General features: G+C 43.2%; 1 protein-coding gene across 1 annotated transcript; it reads right to left on the reverse strand.

Annotated features, from left to right (window-relative positions):
• Window positions 1–1022: 1022 nt before the first annotated feature.
• Window positions 1023–18422, reverse strand: LOC144937259 (aldo-keto reductase family 1 member B7-like). The gene is made up of 10 exons (XM_078864664.1): window positions 18345–18422; window positions 11617–11784; window positions 10566–10682; window positions 9735–9812; window positions 8455–8571; window positions 6786–6892; window positions 6549–6666; window positions 5622–5705; window positions 5103–5191; window positions 1023–1074 (listed from the first exon to the last, which is right to left on the reverse strand). The coding sequence occupies exons 1-10, from the start codon at window positions 18420–18422 to the stop codon at window positions 1023–1025; spliced, it is 1008 nt and encodes a 335-aa protein (XP_078720790.1).
• Window positions 18423–20672: the final 2250 nt, after the last annotated feature.

A 20672-nucleotide genomic window follows, 5' to 3' on the forward strand; every position in this document is an offset into this window, starting at 1 on the left:
AAACAGTGGAAAACTCATCCTGATTATGCACATGAAGGAGGAAAAATGTCCACACATCTTCGGGGCTGGGTGCGACAACACAAAAGTCGTTTCCAGCCACACACGAAATCACAACCGGTGGTCTTGTGGCCCCGGTGGTCCTGGCTAGCCTATGGTGACGGCAAAATGATGATTCCTGGCTGGTGAGCACAGAAGAATTGGTCATCTTTGTCGGTGGCTTTGAACCAGTGGTGGAAGATCTACTTGCCTAAGATAAGGGGTCTGTGGCTTTAGAAGACTCTTGCTGACTTTTCACAATTTAACTTTATGGGAGGATGGGCACGTTTGACCTCGACTAAAAATGAGAAAAACTTTAAATGCAGAACATCAACGACATGATTTGCATGTTATGTTGGGACATTTTCAGATCAAGATTTTATTATCACTCTTGAAGGCACTGTTCTGCATTGTGGCTTGGAGCGTGGTGCTTTGTCGTGTATTGGAGAGATGGAAGTGCAGTTTTTTTCCTTCTAAATTCAGAGCCCTCTGCTGTATCTGTTGGTGAATAAAACATTCCTGCTACAAACCGAGTTAATTCCAAGGACGGCTATTATATTGCAAACACATGTACATATTTGACCAAAACCATAGGCAGAAAAAAAATATCATCAAAATTATGGTATTTGTGATTGTTAGATATCAGTCAAAACAAGAGCAGAACTGGTCAGCTGTGCTGACATTACATTGTTTTCAAAGCACTGCCTTATTGAAGAAACAGAGACACAATTGATATTCAATGTTGTTTTATTGTATCACATTAACGTCCATTGATTTATTTTGCGATTACACTTCAGCATAACACCAACGCTGTGTATAAAGGAGATGTATCACTGCGTTATTTCGTTAAAAAAATTACCGCCACACTTTTGCAAAGCGTTCAAAGCTCACGCTGTGCACATTTAGTTGGTGCAAAACACTGGCCCTATTAAAACAACTCAATTGGCATCAGCTGAGACCGCCTCTGAAGTTGAGATGTATGTCCATTAGCACGATGGGTAGTCATCGTTCACTGGGAAGTATTTGTGATCCTTCACTCTGTGAACAACAGGGAGGTGCAAATGGTCACGGACACTCACGATTATTGCAAACGCGACTCTTTACTTTGCATGTCGGAGGACACGCGAGTACGATAGGTCAGTTCTCCACTATTATTCCAATACTGGTAGGAACCTCCAAGTTACACCAGCCCACAGGGGATTATTGTGTCCGTCCGTCGTGCAGTGAGGGGCTGGGTGGGGAGGGAGGGGCTGGGTGGGGAGGGTGAGGAGGGGCTGGGTGGGGAGGGTGGGGCTGGGTGGGGGTGGGAGGGGTGGGGCTGGCTGGGGAGGGGCTGGTCACCCCGTGGTGCCCTTATAAAACTCAACGTTTAACCTACTCACGCCGGCTTGTGCCCGCCCTCACAGTCGGGCATATTTGCAGAATACACCACGCCGCCGTTGACCCTGGCCATTGACCGAGCAACCCAACGTTCCTACAGCTCCCTCCGCAGGAGGAATGTGTTTATTTTGTGATGCTACGTTGCCAGTGGTGCACAAGCACAACTACTACTATAATAGCCCAGAAATGTGTCCCGCGCATGACGTCACTCCACATGCCGCACCCCCGCGTCATTAATAATAAAATAATCATGAGCGGGTGGATTTTTACACTCACGCAGAAGGTCGAGCGGAAATACATTTTTTTTATGGAAATTCGCTTTAAATGCGACGTTTCTTTATTGAAAGTTAATCAAATTAATAAGTCTACGCAGCATCAAAGTGTATTTGGTCTCTCTATTTATTTCTTCAGCACTTGCAACAAAATGTAAGTCTTCCCCAGTATAGTTACACGTGGCTCTGTCTAGATCTAAACATCCTCAGCGGATCAAAGTGCTCATCAAGGATAGTCAACCGCAGCGAAACATTTTGAACGGTGATAAGAGATTCACACAAAATGTCGTATACCGAGAAATCTTCCAAAGTCCATAATTTCATTTTACAAGTTAAGATAAAAATATTTACGTGCAACAATTCGTAAAATAATTTACAACTACACAAGAAAACGTAAATGTACATCTTTAATATTACAGTTTCCGTCCTAGGACGGGCAAAAGGCTGGTTAACAATAAAGCTTAACACATCCATCAATAAAACTGCCTTAAAAGAAACAGAAACATAGTCTTAGACTTAAATTTCGATTTAAAGCTTTGGTGACTGCAGGGATTCATATTCTTGGTTCTTTCGGTAAAGTCACGTAGAAGGGAAAAAAAAGATACAAAACAATACAAATTCTCACGACGTTTCGACTGCAACACATGCAATCATCATCAGGTGTGAAATCCACAGCAGGAAAATTTGAAAAAAGTGGTGCTAACGTTAGAAAAAACCGACACTTTTTTCAAATTTTCTTGCTGTGGATTTCACACCTGATGATGATTGCTTGTGTTGCAGTCGAAACGTCGTAAGAATGTTTTTTGTTTTATATATATATTCTATCAATTAATTAAATAATTAATGAGTTGCTTATTTTATTATTTCCCTTCTACGTGACTTTACCGAAAGAACCAAGAATATATAGTCCTAGACTTATGAACACCCGACTTACGAACACCCTCACTTACGAACGCCAACTCACGCTTGCAACCTGAACCGTGGAACTATTTTGTTCATTGGAGAGATCCTCCGTGAGATGTAACGAGTCAGCCTTGCACGGGGAGTGTCTGTGCGTGTGTGTGTGTGAAAGTCGCGTAGCGGTGTAGCGCTACGCTGCGCTACCAACCTGAGTTCGATTCCCACTCACGACCAACACCAGTGATGATTATCTAAAATGGGTCTTGGGCCTCCCCTAGGTCTCCTAAGCCTCAAATGAGTACCTGCTACGGTGTGTAAACATCGACACTGTCAGCTGTGCCGGCCTTCATAAGTGCTGCTTGCTAACAGCACTTGCCCCAACAGCCTGTTAAGGCTATACGGGGGAATCTTTGGCATGGGGGGGTGTCTGTGTGTGTGTGTCTGTGTGTGTGTCTGTGTGTAAACATCGCCACTGGGGAGACAAAGGCGGTCGGGCGTGGTGCTGGCCACCCACCCCCTCGTGTGCCGTTCCGGTCTTCATAGGTGCTCGCTCACAGCACTTGCCCCTACAGTCTGTTAAGGCTATACGGGGGATCTGTGTGTGTCTGTGTGTGTGTCTGTGGGCGGTAGTCTAGCGGGTTCGATTCCCGCTCACAGCCAGCAGTGACGATTATCTGAACCGGTCCTGGGCCTCCCCTAGGTCGACTCAGCCTCAAATGAGTACTTGGTGTGATGTGTAAACATCGCCACTGGGGAGACAAAGGCGGTCGGGCGTGGTGCTGGCCACCCACCCCCTCGTGTAACGTTACCCCAACATTATGTTAAGGCTACCAGGGGGATCTTTGTCTGTATGAGTGCCCCATGTTTGTGGATGTGCAATTTAATAACTCATTGTTCCCCTTCCGACAAGCGAGCCAGCATCAGGACTCAAGGTGAAAATAAAACAGACTTTTTTCTATTTATGTTACTTTATTTTAGGTTAAATTGTATTTTACTATGTAGTATTTATTACAGTGTTCAATGTAAATTTACACAATTCTTCTTATTTATGGGTTTAACAATGGTTCCATTTTTCATTGGACCGTAACACATTTTATAATGTTGTTAAGTCGGGTCCTGCCTCGTACAATATGCTGTACTTGGTGACGTTTTGGGCCACGGCCCTTCTTCATAGCACACTATTGTAATGCCATCTACTGATCATCGTGTAGCTCTACAGGTGTGGTTTGATCACGCACATAATGGAATCTGATCCACATACCGCGTCTCCAAAGCACTCGAGTTATGGTAAACAGAGAGAGAGAGAGACACACACATAGACACCCTCTGTGTGTCTCAGTGTCGTCTCTCTCTGCTTGTGTGACTGTCTGTGTGTCTCCGTGTCTGTGTTCTGTCTCTCTCTCAAATTTAGCAATCTTTGGAAGAACGTAATCAACCAGGTGGGGTGTTGACTGTTGTGTTAGCCGACTCTCTGTGTTGTATTGCATTCTATTTCTAAGTTCACTAGGTTTGTTTTCTAGCTGATGACGATTGCTTGTGTTGCAATCGAAACGTTGTATTCTACTATTCAATACTGGTAGGAACCACCTGGTTCCACCAGCCCACAGGGGATTATTGTGTCCATCCGTCCGTCGTGCATCCAAAAATGGGAGGGGTGGGGCTGGGTGGGGAGGGGCTGATCACCCCGTGGTGCCCTTATAAAACTCAACGTTTAACCTACTCACGCCGGCTTGTGCCCGCCCTCACAGTCGGGCATATTTGCGGAATACACCACGCCGCCGTTGACCCTGGCCATTGACCGAGCAACCCAACGTTCCTACCAGCTCCCTCCGCAGGAATGTGTTTTATTTTCTTTCTACGTGACTTTCTTTCTACGTGACCGAAAGAACCAAAGGGTAATTCCTGCAGTCACGAAAGCTTCAAATCAAGTTTGAACCTTAACATCGTCAATCTTCCGTCAAAAAAAATTCCGAAGCAGAAGATTAGTGCTGCCAATGTTATTTGTAACTTTCATTCTTACCCATGCATCGATAGTTAATATTTTATGTGTCATTTTAGTGAGGGACTGTGTGTTGTCTTCTTGGTGTTGTCTGGGAATGTTTTGCTGTAATTTTGCTGCCTCCTGATGACGATCGCTTGTGTTGCGATCGAAAGGTCGTAGTTTTTTCGTTTATTTTATAAAAATGTTATTTCCATTCTACGTAACTTTACCGAGAGACTCAAATCACATGAATTCCTGCAGTCACAAAAGCTTTAAGTCAAGTGTTTTGTATTGTTTGTTGCCGGAACTTTCTGACCCACCCCTACTGGACATCTGTGCAAAAGAGCTTCATAGCTTATCGGATTTCACTGAATATTTAACTTTGTTCTATCCATAAGCAGAGCTCACATGATGTACCTGTAGTGATCGTTATACGGCGCATTTACAGGACAGTACTAGTTTCAAACTTTTTAAACATACGATTCAGCTACATCTGTTTAAGTGTATCATATATCAACAATGCAGCTGCTTACTTGCTGAAGAGCGAATTGGCCAAAGACCAGCCTCGGTCTAGCTGCGCCAGCTTGATCAAGTCCTCTTCGTCCAGAGAGAAGTCAAAGACCTGGCACAGGGGTGAAGATTATGGAACGCTTTAAACGAGTGATTCTAGAATTAAATTGTTCATTTCTCGAGGCTGTATAGAACGGAAAGCCCAATATAGTTATTCCAGAGTTTGTTTATTCCAGGGGCCTGAGTTGGAGACATGGGAAGTTCACGAACACAATACAATATTCAGGGATACGGAAGATTTCCAAAACTCCAGCGATCCACGTGTAGATATTGTCACTGGAAGTTTATAGGTGGCACTTGAAAAACGTTTGACTCAAGATGAAAACAGTTTTTAGGAGTAACATCTGACTTTGCACTGAAATATAATATGGGATTACAAGGGCGTGCCTTTGGGGATTATTGCGGTAATTCGCCAACGGAACTTTCAGAGCATTGCCTGCAGCGCGTGCACATGTACGCATATGTACTTCACTTCACAATACCTTGCTGTTTTGGATAATGTTGGCTGGTGTGACGCTCTTTGGAATCACGACGATATTGTTCTCAATATGGTAACGGAGCAGTATCTGTTGGCACAAGACAAGTCGAGCGAGTGTAAAAAACACTCAGCATCACACAGATAGACACCCCCATTATCTCCGAAATGTGGACGAAAATGAGATCACTTTGGGATTTCACCGCGTGACTGGGCGGTGCCACCAATGGCGATGAAAATTTCCCCATGCTCGTTAGAGCAGGGAGACGTGTTGGCTTTTGGTACACGGCGCTAACAAACCGGAAGCAACGTTGAGTATAATGTTCCAAACTGCTACTTTGTCTGCTCCAGAATATTTGAAATTGCAACTCTCATCTTTTCTGTAATACTGTATTGATAATTTTGTAAACCTAAAAAAATTACAATGATTTGTATTTGTTTTTGGTTTTGCAAGTGGTTCTGTACTAAGGATGCCTGACTAGCACATGCTAGTGAAGGGCCAAATCAGCCTTTAATCCCATTTTGGTAACACATAACAATCGTTTTTGAGAAGTATTTTTTTTTTATCAAAGACTGACCCGTCACGTGAATTTTGGAATTTAAAAGACTGAATATGACTACAAAAGAAGCAGAGCAACACCGCGGTTATGTATCTCCACTCTCAAGTGTGGAGATATTTCGACTTTGTTATGGTTTTGCTGCTTCTAGCTGTGATGTCACGTATTTTTTCCGCCCAATTTCAGGCATTGGCATTGACCTTTTAATCATTCCCAATACATACATTTTACGACGCTAAATGAGACCTTGCTTAGAGATATGCATTATACGGTAAAAGTAAGTGTTGATGACAACGACGGATGATTATAATGGTGAGGTTTTTGTTGTTATGGCGACTGATGATGACAGAACATGAAAATAAATCATCCCACGTCACCTGCCCACTGCTCTTGCCATGCTTCTTAGCGATGTCGGAAACCACTGGATCTTGCAGAAGATTTCCAGGATCTTTGTCCAGTTTCACGTTGTCGTTTGAGCTCTTCGCCGCAGCCAAACTGCATGGTCAAATGAACAGGTTCAAACGAAGCACTCAAGGAGAGAGCAATAGCAGAGATGGAACATATATTCGGCGTGAAATTGAGAATTCTCGGGAATAGGATCAACCGAGTCTCACCTGGGACGGTCGGGTGAGCCAAAGGGGCTGTAAGCCGTGAGCACTATGCCCTGTGACTTGCAAAACTGGACCAGCTTTGGTTGTGCATTGTATGGATGCAGCTCCACCTGCAACATATAACAAAAACAAAGACAAAGTACCCCCATGAAGCGTGTGACAGACTGTTGGGGCAAGTGCGATTAGCGAGCACCTATGAAGGCCGACGCAGCATGAGGGGGTGGGTGGCCAAGACGACGCCCAGCTGCCTTTGTCTCCCCAGTGGCGACGTTTACTCATTGTACCAGGTACTCATTTAAAGCTGAGTCGACCTAGGGGTAGGCGCGTGACCGGTTCAAATAATCGTCACCGGTGTTTGGCATGAGCAAGAATCAAACTCGGGTCGATGAGTTCATCGAGCAGCGTGCTAACCGCTACTTTACCACTCCCTACCAACAAAGACAAAGATTCCCCATATAGCCTTAGCAGACTGTTAGGGCAAGTGCTGTTAGCGGCACACGAGGGGGTGGGTGGCCAAGACCACGCCCAGGTACTCATTTGCGGCTGAGTCGACCTAGGGGTAGGTGCGTGACCGGTTTAAATAATCGTCACTGGTGTTTGCCGTGAGCAGGAATCAAACTAGGTTCGCCGGGTTTGTAGTGCAGCGCACAATTCACTCCACTACCGCTCCCCACCACCTTCTACATAAACACACATGTACACACGTGCGCAAAAGCACGATGGGAGAGCAGTTGTAGCCCCATCCCCCCTAACCAATTCTACGAATCCCCAAGGCTCAGAGCTGCCAAACCATAGATTGGAGCTCTGTGCTATGGGGGAAAAACAGAGAGAAGTGTGTACATTGACGCAGAGAGATGAAGTCACACGGAGAAAGACACAGAGGTGGAGAGACTGAGATACATTAAAAACAGCATCAAGACAAGTAGAGATGTGAAGAGACACAGGGACACACAAATATGGAGAGTGATGTAAAGAAAGACGTGGAGATATACAGAAAATGGAGAAAGACACTGAAATATGGAGATAAATGCACGGGAAAACAGAGACACGCAAACAAGAACACAGACAGCGACACGGAGATACAGATGCATAGAGAGGCACGGAAAATGTATGAAGACACAGAGAAATGGAGAAAGACAAAGTGAAAGAGAGAAACAGAGAAATACGTACACGTAAAAACACAATGAACACACGACCACTCGAGTTCTCCCCATGTATGTACACTTCTTGCGTTCATACAACGCACACATATTGTGATATTCTCTCATAGCATGAGGATATTACTCAGTGACCTGATCAATACAAATGACATGTCGTCCCAACATGATTTGAGATGCCCTGAACCAGTGATCAGCAGCTTGAGACCCCTCTACCTCATTTTCCCTCGTCCGACATCCTCACAACACAGACGACACCAACCACATGTTGCTGGCGAGGTGTATATGCAGCGTCCAGTCACTTACATTCACGATTTCGTGCCTCCGATTAGCACGGTTGGCTACGTACAGTGCAAAATAAGTTGAGCGTACATACGTAACAACTTGTGTTTGTATTCTTGATTCTTTTGGTAAAGTCACGTAATTAAAGTTTTACCGAAAGAACCAAGAATATGAATCCCTGCAGTCACGAAAGCTTTAAATCAAAACTTGTGTTCACCCACACAACTGCGCACCTGATTGACGACAGGCTTGATCGAAGCAGAGGACAGCAGTCGTTTGAGCTGGGGGATGTTGAAGTTGGAGACGCCAAGGGACTTGACCAGACCTTCTTTCACCAGGTCCTCCATTGCCTGAGACAATCGGAATTACCACTGCTTCATTGTAAAACTTCACGGCATTTACAATTAACTTTCATCATTTATTACAAAACGCTCACAGGTGCTTATGTATGTTGAACTTCTTTCGCACCAAACGTAGCCAACCGTGCTAATTGAAGGTGCGGTGGAAGGACAACAAGCTAAACACACAAAAAAGTTGTAAATAATAAAAAAAAAAATCTAGATTCAAAAGTGCATAGCTCCAGTGGCTTCCTAATATCGGAAGGAAGAGCGTTCCAGACGGCCGTAGATGCACAACCGAAGGGCGCAGTAACCGTCTTTGTTGTGTCAGCCCAACAACTCTCCAAGCTCGATGATGTAATTACAGTTTTGTGAGAGGTCAATGGGGCAATTCTACGAAGAAAAGTACATTGCTCCAGTGGCTCCCTAATTCGATTTGGCCACATAAGCGCTTTTGAAAGTGCACGATGCAGTGGCGGTCTTTGTTCGATGGCTAGCCATTGTAGATTCATGTCCTCTGCGTCAAGTCGGATGCAATTTATTACATACATTTTCACCCTGATTGTTGTTACCCTGACTCTTACTGAAGGTGTTGAAGACACCAACTCAAGACGAAAGCGCGATGAAACAATATTTATATCGTAAAGTGCCTTGTATATGGTGTTGCATAAAGCTACTTCATGGCAAATTGAAGTAAAATGCGTAAAGTTTACATGGCCAAATCTCCCGCAATGCGCCGATCCTTTGAGATATCAGAAGCTCAGCTGTGCTAATCCCGCAGTGTACTTAATTGGGTGCCCGCTGTCCTCAAATTCGTTGAGCTATGGCTCCCAGTGCCACGATGTGTACTGCAGGTGGCAGTGCAGCAACATTCATTGTTATACTAAACCTATATGCTCCACACCTTCAACATCCACAAACGGAAGTAGAAAACCATGGTCAAATAACACCCATGACCGAGCAGTGCATTGACAAAATGGCCATGTATGTGCGTGCACACGCATGTGCACGTACTTGAAGGGTCCCTTTGAGCTGCCTTACGCGTCAAAAGTGATGTTACATTTATTTTAAGGAAGATGAGAGCCCATATAGACATGCAGGGTATAGAATGTGAAGTGTGTTTGCGGGATAAACATGCTGTTGTATTTATATTTGTTGAGAGCATCACTTGGCACCTTCCAGGTGTCCAGGTAATCAACGTCCGAGAAGAGAAACCTGCCGTCCTTTGCGGGAAATAATTCCTCTCCCACGTTCTGAAACGGGAAAAGTCACGGTTAAAATGATACAGCACCATAACATATGCCTCGAGGTAAACGAATGCACAGCTCATTTATCCAAGTAACATCAAACATACCTGTTCAGTGTCCAGTCTTCACAGTTTTGTTATTATTAATATTTGAAATCGTAAACGCTTAATTGTTGCTTCGTGTCAAGCTCTTTGACTTTATTTTTGAAAGATAATTAAAATAAAATGCATTCATATTTTAAGAGATACTGAGAAGCGGACACATTTTCCCAGTTAAACTATTTTATATGACAGCAAACACAACCCATGTTTATAAAGGACAGGTTATGAATGGGTTTACAGTGGTTATTAAAAAAAAATATGCCAATGTCCATGAATTAACAAAATTATAAATACAATACAGCAATGAAAAAAGTCAACAAATATTTTTTTTTACAATATATTACTTAATTATAAATTGTGGCTGTGTAGGAACAGTATTATTTGTCAACAATTCAGTTGCATCAACGTAAATATGTTGGCTCTTGCAATCAATCCTCCAAGGTCTACTCTTAGTTTCCCACCATTTGCCTTTTGGTCTTTCCTTGGTTACTGATCACTCTAATACCTGTTTCCTCTCATCGCAACTTCATCTTCACGGTTGAATATACAGGGTACATTTTCTACTCTGAGCTTACAACATGCTGCCATTGTCCGTATGAATTTATTTTGTAAGTGTATAACAGTGAAATATGAATGTAATATTTTATTGATGCAACACCTGATAGCCCATGGGGGAATGCATGAGATAGAGGTCCAGGTAATCAAGCCCCAGGTCGGTCAGTGTCTTCATAAAACTATTCTTCACGTCGGCAGGGGCATGAAACTTGCCCCAGAGCTGCTCACAGTCAACACACAAGCACAGTAACAGTTATAGGCTGATTTCACGATTCATTATAATTTCACACAACAGAATTAGTAGAGGTGGCTGGATAGGGTTTGGGGATTATACATGAAAGAGCCCTGAGCTGGTACCATTGAGTTACTGGTTTTCATTATGGGGGGCCACCTGTGATCAAACCAAGTTCTAAAATGTAGGGAATTTATGGTCTCAGCCTAGTGACCAGAAAATAACATCATATTAAATGTGGTTCTTCACTCAATGCAAAATATTATTAGTTCTGAGAAATATAATGTTGGGGTGATTGCCATCCATTAAACATCTCTTTACAAGGCATGTAACATGTGTCCCTAGTGTGTGTAAGAGCTTTGTGAAGCACATTAGAAGTCGTTTTTAATATAATATTTCAAGGCGATTTTCTGACACACGGATATCCAAATATAAATTAATGTAACCTGTGACAGAATGCCAATAGTATATTTGGAATATAATTGAAATCAAAGTGGAGATCCAAAAAACAGGAACAGCTCCAGAGAAGGGCTGACCTCCCATTGAGTGAAGGTCAACTGGCACTTTACTATAAATCCTTATATGAATGCATGAAGGGGGCACTCGATCAAGATGAAAGATAAAGGGTAGGCAGGGGTAAGTCTCTTGGGGATTTTTGAGGCAGGGTGATTTTGTAGTTGATTCGTGATTGTATTTGGGACCAGTCAAGGAACCTAATAAAATAGCAAATACGTGGTTTAATTTAAAGGTGTGAATGAAAAGTTTGGCAGTGGATTTCTACATAATTTGGAGTTAGAAGGCGACATGCCCAATTCATATCGGAACTTGTTTTTCCTATTGATGGTCAAATCTGTCATTCAGCATAAATATACACAATGGACTTGAACTTTATGATATATGTAATAGAGTACAGGATGCACACCTTGCTGACAATGAATAGCTGGTCTCGGGAGGCGATGCCCTTGGCAATGCAGGCACGCACACCCGCCCCAACCTCATCCTCATTTTGGTAGACGTAGGCTCCATCCACGTGTCGATACCCCGCCTCGATAGCCGCCTCTACGGCCTTGCAGACCTGCTGTGGCTTGGACTGGTGATGGAAACACAGCACAAAGCAGATATGAAACACTGCAGTGTTTGTTGATTTTTTTTGGCTTTAAGTATGTAAAATATAAAGACCCCCTACTCTGTGCCTATCAGTGTGTGTGTGTGTCTCCATATCTGTAACAGTTTTTTCACTGTTTATCTCCATATCAAGAAATTTCCCATGGCCCTATTATCCGTGGTATTCACGGCAACTTTAGGGTCTGTGAAAAAAACTCCTATTGTCTGTGGCCCCATTCCTATTCACAATCTTATTCCGAAAGCATAGCGAACCCGCTCTCTTCATTTGTGGGAAACTAAGCCACCAGCGATTAATATATGCAATGGGGTGGGTGACCACCATGCATGCCAGATTGCCATAAGCGGACGCGCGGCTGTGAAAAGGTGTGGGCAGCATAGGGTAGTTCATCAAAATACCAAGTTGTACGAACTGTGCTCCTGTGTTCCCACCGACCAGCGTGAACAACTGTAAGGTCAAATAACTCCCGTTACGTAAGGACGCCCTCATTTAGTACATTGATGAAAGGGGTGTGTGTGTACAACGTACAATTATAGTATAATATATGTTAAAGCCAAAACACAGACAAGGTTCCTTTGAGACGAAGACCAAACAGAAAAAACATGGTCACATAATTAAAACATTCAGATGATTCTTGGACACCATACTTTATGGTTCATGATATCAGCACCACCTTTGTAAACATTTATTAGATTATCGGGGTTTTCTCTTTGATTAAATAATGGAACTAATAATGATATAATTACAGGACTATACATCAGTTATTCAATAAAAATCAATCAATCTTGATTTTAAGCTTTCGTGACTGCAGGAATCCATACTCTTTGGTTCTTTTGGTAAAGTCACGTATATAGGTAGAAAAATAAAACAAAATAAAAAATAATATATCACGACGTTTCGATCGCAACACAAGTAGTCGTCCTCAGGCGGAAAAAATAATCCAGCAATGGAACTGCTGAACCAGGAAGAACAAAAAAAATCAACATTCACTTTCTGACCGAGCTGGAAGATACTGTACAGATATTCATGATTGTACATTAAATGTGCTACAGTATTCGAGACATGAGCAATTGTGAATCATGCTTGGCCGGTCTTGAACGAGCAATTATGAGATTAGGGTCGGAGATGGGTTAGCACTTGGCCGGGCAGCATTTTTACCCAGCACACATTTCGACTGAACTCTTATTGATTTAGTCAACTGTTTTCCTTAACAATTTTATCTCAAGGTTAAAAAAGTAATACCTACCTGAAGATAACATTCTGCAAGTCATACCTTTAGGAATAACGCATGTAAATAAGTTACAGTATAGTACATGTTGACTAAATGGTTAACTCATCTGATAAGCACCATCTTCTTCACTACAGCTAAACCCAGTCCTCACTTTGAATGGCATTGAGGCACACCTTACATTCAAACAAATCAGTTTTATTATTTTACACTTGAACTTATGAACATCTGTATTCAATCAACTTGCATAAGCTGTACGTGTGTATAAATTATGTCTCATTCTCTCTTTATCTCTGTCTAGCCTAGGGGTCGGCTCTTTGGCTGCGTAAAGATGATTGAGTAAATGTTGCAAGGAATGGGTCACTATGTAATGTCCTGGTGACAACAAAATGTACAACAGTCAAATTGTGCTGTTAAAAAATAACTAACGGGGGGGGGGGGGGGGAACAAAATAAACGCAGTTTATACCATCACGCATTTAGTTTATTTAAGTCAGAATGTGTGTTGTCATCTGTCGTAAACCTGCTGTGTTTGTGTCAAAGTAGCTCTGCGTGTGATGCGGCTCTCGAACTATTTTGGTCAAAGACAAAAAACAAAAGAATGTCTCTTCTTCTTTCAAAGGTCGCCGATGCTTGATCGTAGCCGGTGTCTGCGTCTCTGTATCTCTCGTGTCTTCGCATCTCGGTCTCTCCCCATCTGCTAAGAGCCACACTCATTGTTGAGGCAGTTCTGGCTCCTGCTGTCATACACAGGCAATTGCACAACACTGACCACCACCACCACAGCTTATAACGCCAACTTCACCACTACAATCTATACCCCCAACACCAAAGCCATGCAACCTTGGGCAAATGTTGACGTTGCACGTTGGCCCACCGTTGCATGTTTACTGTGGGACGATTGTGATTGTACAGGGGAAATTATTGATTGCGCAATGTCACAAGCGATCGCCAACCAAACCACAGATTGATTAATTACGTAGAATTGAAAAGCGGTCGTTGCGTGAGTTGGCATTATTGTAGGCAGCGTGTAGGTGTGGGAACAATGCTTATTTGTTTAAGGCGTAATGGACAGCCTTAAATTGTGCAACTGGAGTGGGAACAGGTTAAAATGTTTATTCTTTATCAGGATACTGTACAGCGTTTTTCAACGTTATATACAGCAAGTGAATAACCAATTCCGCACAGCGCATTCAATTGTTGATTTTGAAAAAAAATGTGCCGCTATTTATGATATAAGGGGTCGTCCATAAATGATGCCACGCACCTGGGGGGGGGGGTCCGACATTTGTGACGATGTGTGACAAGGGGAGGGGGGGTGAGAAATGTAACGTCACATCAAAATGTGTAACTTTAAATAAATATAGACAACACGTTCTACTTAATTAAATTGACTTTTTAATACATGTTTTCTACTACAACATCAGAGTGCAGCGCCACATTAAATACGCACTACAATGACAATAGTTTAAAGCGATTTGAAGCATGTTTTATTTGGGGGGGGGGGGGGAGAGCTTTGTGACGTCATATTTGAGGGGGGGTCTGGATTTTTGCGACGCCGTGTGCCGATGGGGGGGGGGGGGGGTCAAAAATCGTCAAAAATCGCGTGACGTCATTTATGGACGGCCCCTAACCCACCAATTGGTGCGGGCCCTAGCATTGCGCCCACCATACCTATGCCCATAAGAATGTCAAACTCGTGCAACGATAGCTGTTTGTGGCTGATGGTGGATGTTCTGCCTCACGGCAGGTGTTTTGCTCCACGCCAGAAGTGGGGGTGTGTGTATACAGGAATTTCCTGTTTTGAGGTTGAGTTTGGTCACGTGACCAGGAAGTTACGATTTGACAGTCTTTCAGCCACGAGGCTGGCGTCCGCCATTGCACAGAGTTCAAGATGGTGGCACAAATCACGTCCCAGTGAAGTCAGCTGTAACTGTACATTGTGGGACTTTAAGAAGCATTGTCTGTAAGTTCGTTTATGTTCTTATAATACTGGGAATGCCGTTATAATGCTGTAAATGCCTATATAATGCTGTTAAATTGTTATGATAAATACGAGGCCTAGTTAACAACGAAGCCTGAAACTTGCCTTATTGTAAATGTTACCTGTAATTGAATAAGTTGAGTCAGACTTGTACCTATGTAACCTTATTGCGATCTTGAGAGCAAGGATGACGAAATATCTCATCCACAATTCAGTGTTATGTGTAGTAGTGTACATTTAGGCTGCAGCATGTTGATTACACGATGTGCCCTTAACACAGTAGCTTATTCTCTTGTATAGCTATTCAGTACTAATGTAGGTGCCTGGTCGATCCAGGATCTATTGTTGAGTTCATGTTATCTAAGACAATGTTATGATGTTGTAGTGTTCATTCATTTTATTGATATTACCAAGTATTCACATATGCTGTATTTGTGCTGTTTTTCCATCAGTTTTACCTCGTTCAATCAATTAAATTCGTTTGGAGTCGGATGTTCACCCTGGCTCTGAGAGTTTATTGTATGCGAGGTTATCTACTCAGAAAGCGGTGCAACGCAGCGCACAGCGAGGCCGAGACAGTGGACTTGTGTTTGAACAGTCACTCTCAGTCGTGCGGGTTATTTCACCATACGCAGTCTGACGTCGTTGGTTGGTGAAGTGTGTTTAAGGTGGGGCGCTTCGACATTGGGCCAAAGTACACATCGGCAATGGGTTTCGCTGCAATGTCCTCTTCTGACAACGTAGTCGCCCATCCAAACACTAACCCAGGCTCAAAAATATACGATACAAAAGAAAACTAAGTTACACCATTGATTGTTTTGTCTAGCTACGTGTGGTTGTCCCGTACAGTGGTCTCTTATTGCAGTACTGTACTGTGACATGTTTTCATACTCAATTATTGAGAAAGGAATTTTCGACATTAAAATTGTAACGAGTCGTTTATTTTCACACATACAGGCCAGGAGAAGATTTTCATTCGAATTTTTTTTTGTCGAATAGGAAGACCACACCATATTAAACTACCGACTCGATCATATGCAAGTTCTCGTTATTAAGTCCAGCTACAGTGATACCTCGGTTCACGAACGCTTCTGTTCACGAACAACTCGGTTCACGAACAGAAAAGTTCATAAAAATATGCTCCGGTTCACGAACTCCACTTTGGTTCACGAACAGGAGCCGCGGCCATTTTAATGCTATTTCCAGGCTGTCACATGGTCGTGACTTCCTGTAGGAAGATCGTGGAGAGAAGAAGAGACACAGAAATAAGTACTGTGAGTACTGTGAAGACACTTTCAGTGACTTTTAGCTTTTTGGTGTGCTTTTTAGCACATACAGTACTGTACTGTACTACTGTACTGTACTGTACAATACAGTACTGTACTTACTGTATTGTACAGTTCACCCGTTTGAGTGCTTACTGAAGTCATCTCAAGCAAGGTTAGTGTTCTCTCTTTATACATTACTATACTGTACAGTACTAATGTGTATTGTAATTTGTTTCATATTTTTGTGCTTCAAAAACCAAAAGAAAAGGTCACAACGGATTAACCGGATTTACATTGAACCCTATGGGAAAATGTGCCTCGGTTCACGACCAATTCGGTTCACGACCAGAGTGAGTTCACGAATTAAGTTCGTGAACCGAGGTATCACTGTACAAGTCTTTTTATAGTTTGTACAACAGCTCAAAACTGCGTTAAATCTGCCTCGCAAGATTATTATCTGGACACAGCATAGTTTGGCTATCAACCGACATTCTGTTTGTGGTCCACATCTCCAGCTGCCGTGGCGAGATGTTACCTACCTCGCCTGGTATACAGGTTGTCGGTCATAGGTTCGATCCCGTCCCTAACGCCTGTATATTTGGAGTGGCGCGGATTTTTATCCGGGTCCTCCGGTTTTCCCCTCCACATTTAGAATGAACACGCGTGTAGAGTATTTGGCTCATATACATTTCCACGTGATAAGCCACATCCTTAAGCAATCATTTGTGGCCAGGTCGCTTCTGAAAAATATATTTCTAGCTCAGTGGGCCTTACCTGATTAAAAACATGTATTTTAGTTCTTTGTAGAATTTCCCCATTGACCTCTCACATAAAACTGTAATTACATGATCGAGCCTGGAGAGTTGTTGGGCTGACACAACAAAGACGGTCACTGTGCCCTGCGGTTGTGCATCTACGACCGTCTGGAACGCTCTTCCTTCCGATATTAGGAAGCCACTGGAGCTATGCACTTTTAAATCTAGATTGGAAACCGAATTTTTTAGAACTACTTTTTTGCGTTTAGTTTGTCGTTCCTCCCCCCACACTTCCGATTAGCACAGTTGGCTACATACGGTGCGAAAGAAGTTCAAAATACATATCACCCAGTCCAATGCCTAGATATAAGAGATATAGGAGGATCATGATCAAATGGACAACTTTTCCACAGTGATTGGAATGCAATTGCATGTCAAGTACAGACTTAACCCACACTTGTGAAACCTGTTCAAAGATAAATGTACATTGTTATTACAATAACTTTTCAGTATAGAAGTCTTTCAAATCCTACTATATATAACATCCGTACACTATGCTTCTCATTTTATGAGTTGTAGAAAAAAAACGTGTTGTTAAATGTAATATATAGTTACAGCAGAGCCACGCATTCAAAATTAATGGAAACACAAGAATTTTCACGATATCTGACAACCATTGTACGCACTGACGGAGCCAGTGGGGGTGGGGTGGCACGTGCCCCCACAATGATCCGATCGAAATCCCTAATTTCGATCGGATCATTGTGGTTTATTAGAAATACATCGGCATTTTGCGACCCCCACTGCCACTGTGCAGCATATTATTACGTGCCAGGGACTCTATGAGATGATAGGACAATAGTCTTGAGTCCATAATGGGTAATAATTAACGGCAAAGCAGTTATAAGTGACTCACAGAATTGTGCGCAGTTGCGTATACAGTACACGACTGAAGGCATCAACACCTTCAGCGAGCGCGATGCCGATCACATAACGCGGTTCGAATTCGACCTTCGATTGATGGCTGCGCCATCGCCGCACACGCGTCGAATAAAAAGCAAGGGACAAGTCCTTACTTACTAACAACTCCTCTATCAGTTTTCATTGCTGGATAGGTTGCCCCCCCCCCTACCTGAAAATCCTGGCTCCGCCATTGATTGTACAGCACGTACATTTGTGAAGTGCATCTTTTCCTGTCCATTGGATGCACTTTTCATCTTATATACATTTTTATTTAATGCAGGTTCTGACGATGGGTGCAAATAATCGAGTGTGGGGTGCAGTGTGATGTACCTTCCATGTGCCCAGGCCAAGCAGAGGCATGTTGTGACCATCGGAAAGGGTCACTGCTGCTGTCGAGACGTCTGCCATTGTTGTAAACTCACGTGGAAACTATACTGGCTGCGTGGTGTTCCACTGCCAGCTGCGTGTTCATGCCTGGCTATTTATCGTCTCCACCCAAAACACTCGCCCCAGCCCAGCCGACATGGGCAGACCCAACCCTCGTACCCATTTTGTGTTCAAGGCTGACAAATGCGACTGATTATGTTTTGCTATACAGTGAGGAAAAAAGTATTTGATCCCCTGCTGATTTTGTACGTTTGCCCACTGACAAATAAATGATCAGTCTATAATTTTAATGGTAGGTTTATTTGAATAGTGAGAGACAGAATAACAACAACAAAATCCAGAAAAACGCATGTCAAAAATGTTATAAATTGATTTGCATTTGAATGAGGGAAAAAAGTATTTGACCCCTCTGCAAAACATGACTTAGTACTTGATGGTAAAACCCTTGTTGGCAATCACAGAGGTCAGACGTTTCTTGTATATGGCCACCAGCTTTGCGCACATCTCAGGAGGGATTTTGTCCAACTCCTCTTTGCAGATCTTCTCCAAGTCATTAAGGTTTCGAGGCTGACGTTTGGCAACTCGAACCTTCAGCTCCCTCCACAGATTTTCTATGGGATTAAGGTCTGGAGACTGGCTAGGCCACTCCAGGACCTTAATGTGCTTCTTCTTGAGCCACTCCTTTGTTGCCTTGTTCGTGTGTTTTGGGTCATTGGCATGCTGGAATACCCATCCACGACCCATTTTCAATGCTCTGGCTGAGGGAAGGAGGTTCTCACCCAAGATTTGACGGTACATGGCCCCGTCCATCGTCCCTTTGATGCGGTGAAGTTGTCTTGTCCCCTTAGCAGAAAAACACCCCCAAAGCATAATGTTTCCACCTCCATGTTTGACGGTGGGGATGGTGTTCTTGGGGTCATAGGCAGCATTCCTCCTCCTCCAAACACGGCAAGTTGAGTTGATGCCAAAGAGCTCCATTTTGGTCTCATCTGACCACAACACTTTCACCCAGTTGTCCTCTGAATCATCAGATGTTCATTGGCAAACTTTAGACGGGCATGTATATGTGCTTTCTTGAGCAGGGGGACCTTGCGGGCGCTGCAGGATTTCAGTCCTTCACGGCGTAGTGTGTTACCAACTGTTTTCTTGGTGACTATGGTCCCAGCTGCCTTGAGATCATTGACAAGACCCTCCTGTGTAGTTCTGGGCTGATTCCTCACCGTTCTCATGATCATTGCAACTCCATGAGGTGAGATCTTGCATGGAGCCCCAGGCCGAGGGAGATTGACAGTTCTTTTGTGTTTCTTCCATTTGCGAATAATCGCAACAACTGTTGTCACCTTTTCACCAAACTGCTTGGCGATGGTCTTGTAGCCCATTCCAGCCTTGTGTAGGTTTACAATCTTGTCCCTGACATCCTTGGAGAGCTTTTTGGTCTTGGCCATGGTGGAGAGTTTGGAATCTGATTGTATGATTGCTTCTGTTAACAGGTGTCTTTTATACAGGTAACAAGCTGAGATTAGGAGCACTCCCTTTAAGAGTGTGCTCCTAATATCAGCTCGTTACCTGTATAAAAGACACCTGGGAGCCAGAAATCTTTCTGATTGAGAGGGGGTCAAATACTTATTTCCCTCATTAAAATGCAAATCAATTTATAACATTTTTGACATGCGTTTTTCTGGATTTTGTTGTTATTCTGTCTCTCACTGTTCAAATAAACCTACCATTAGAATTATAGACTGATCATTTCTTTGTCAGTGTGCAAACGTACAAAATCAGCAGGGGATCAAATACTTTTTTCCTCACTGTATAAGGGTGTGGTTTATGATTAAAGATTGAACCAAGAGGATGATAGTCTAAATCTTCTACTTTATATGGGCATGTTCCTGCTAGATTTATGCAAGACAAGTGCTATGAATATACCCATGAGTAAAGATTAAATACGTGACCTCGTCACATGCATTAGATACCCTCGAATTATGGGATTTGTGAGGGTGTTTTTTCCATGTTCTTTGTCTCGTCTTGACTGCTTTAGCTGAGAAGAGACATTAAGTGAATGTTCAAAGTAATAATTAGCAAAGTATAGCTGTAATGCCAAATCCTCGCAACAACTGCCTTTCCCCCGGACCCGAGGAAGGGGCGGCGTGCCTTTGGCCTCAGAAAGGGGGACCTCTCCCCTGCCAGGAGCGGGCAGGCCATGGGCACACCTGGAGCGACGGCTCAAAAGAAAGCTGTCTCTGGTGTGGACTAATCAGTTTAAATACAATGCAT

The sequence above is a fragment of the Lampetra fluviatilis genome, chromosome 2, assembly GCF_964198595.1.
Source record: "Lampetra fluviatilis chromosome 2, kcLamFluv1.1, whole genome shotgun sequence".
In the NCBI taxonomy this organism is placed as follows: domain Eukaryota; kingdom Metazoa; phylum Chordata; class Hyperoartia; order Petromyzontiformes; family Petromyzontidae; genus Lampetra; species Lampetra fluviatilis.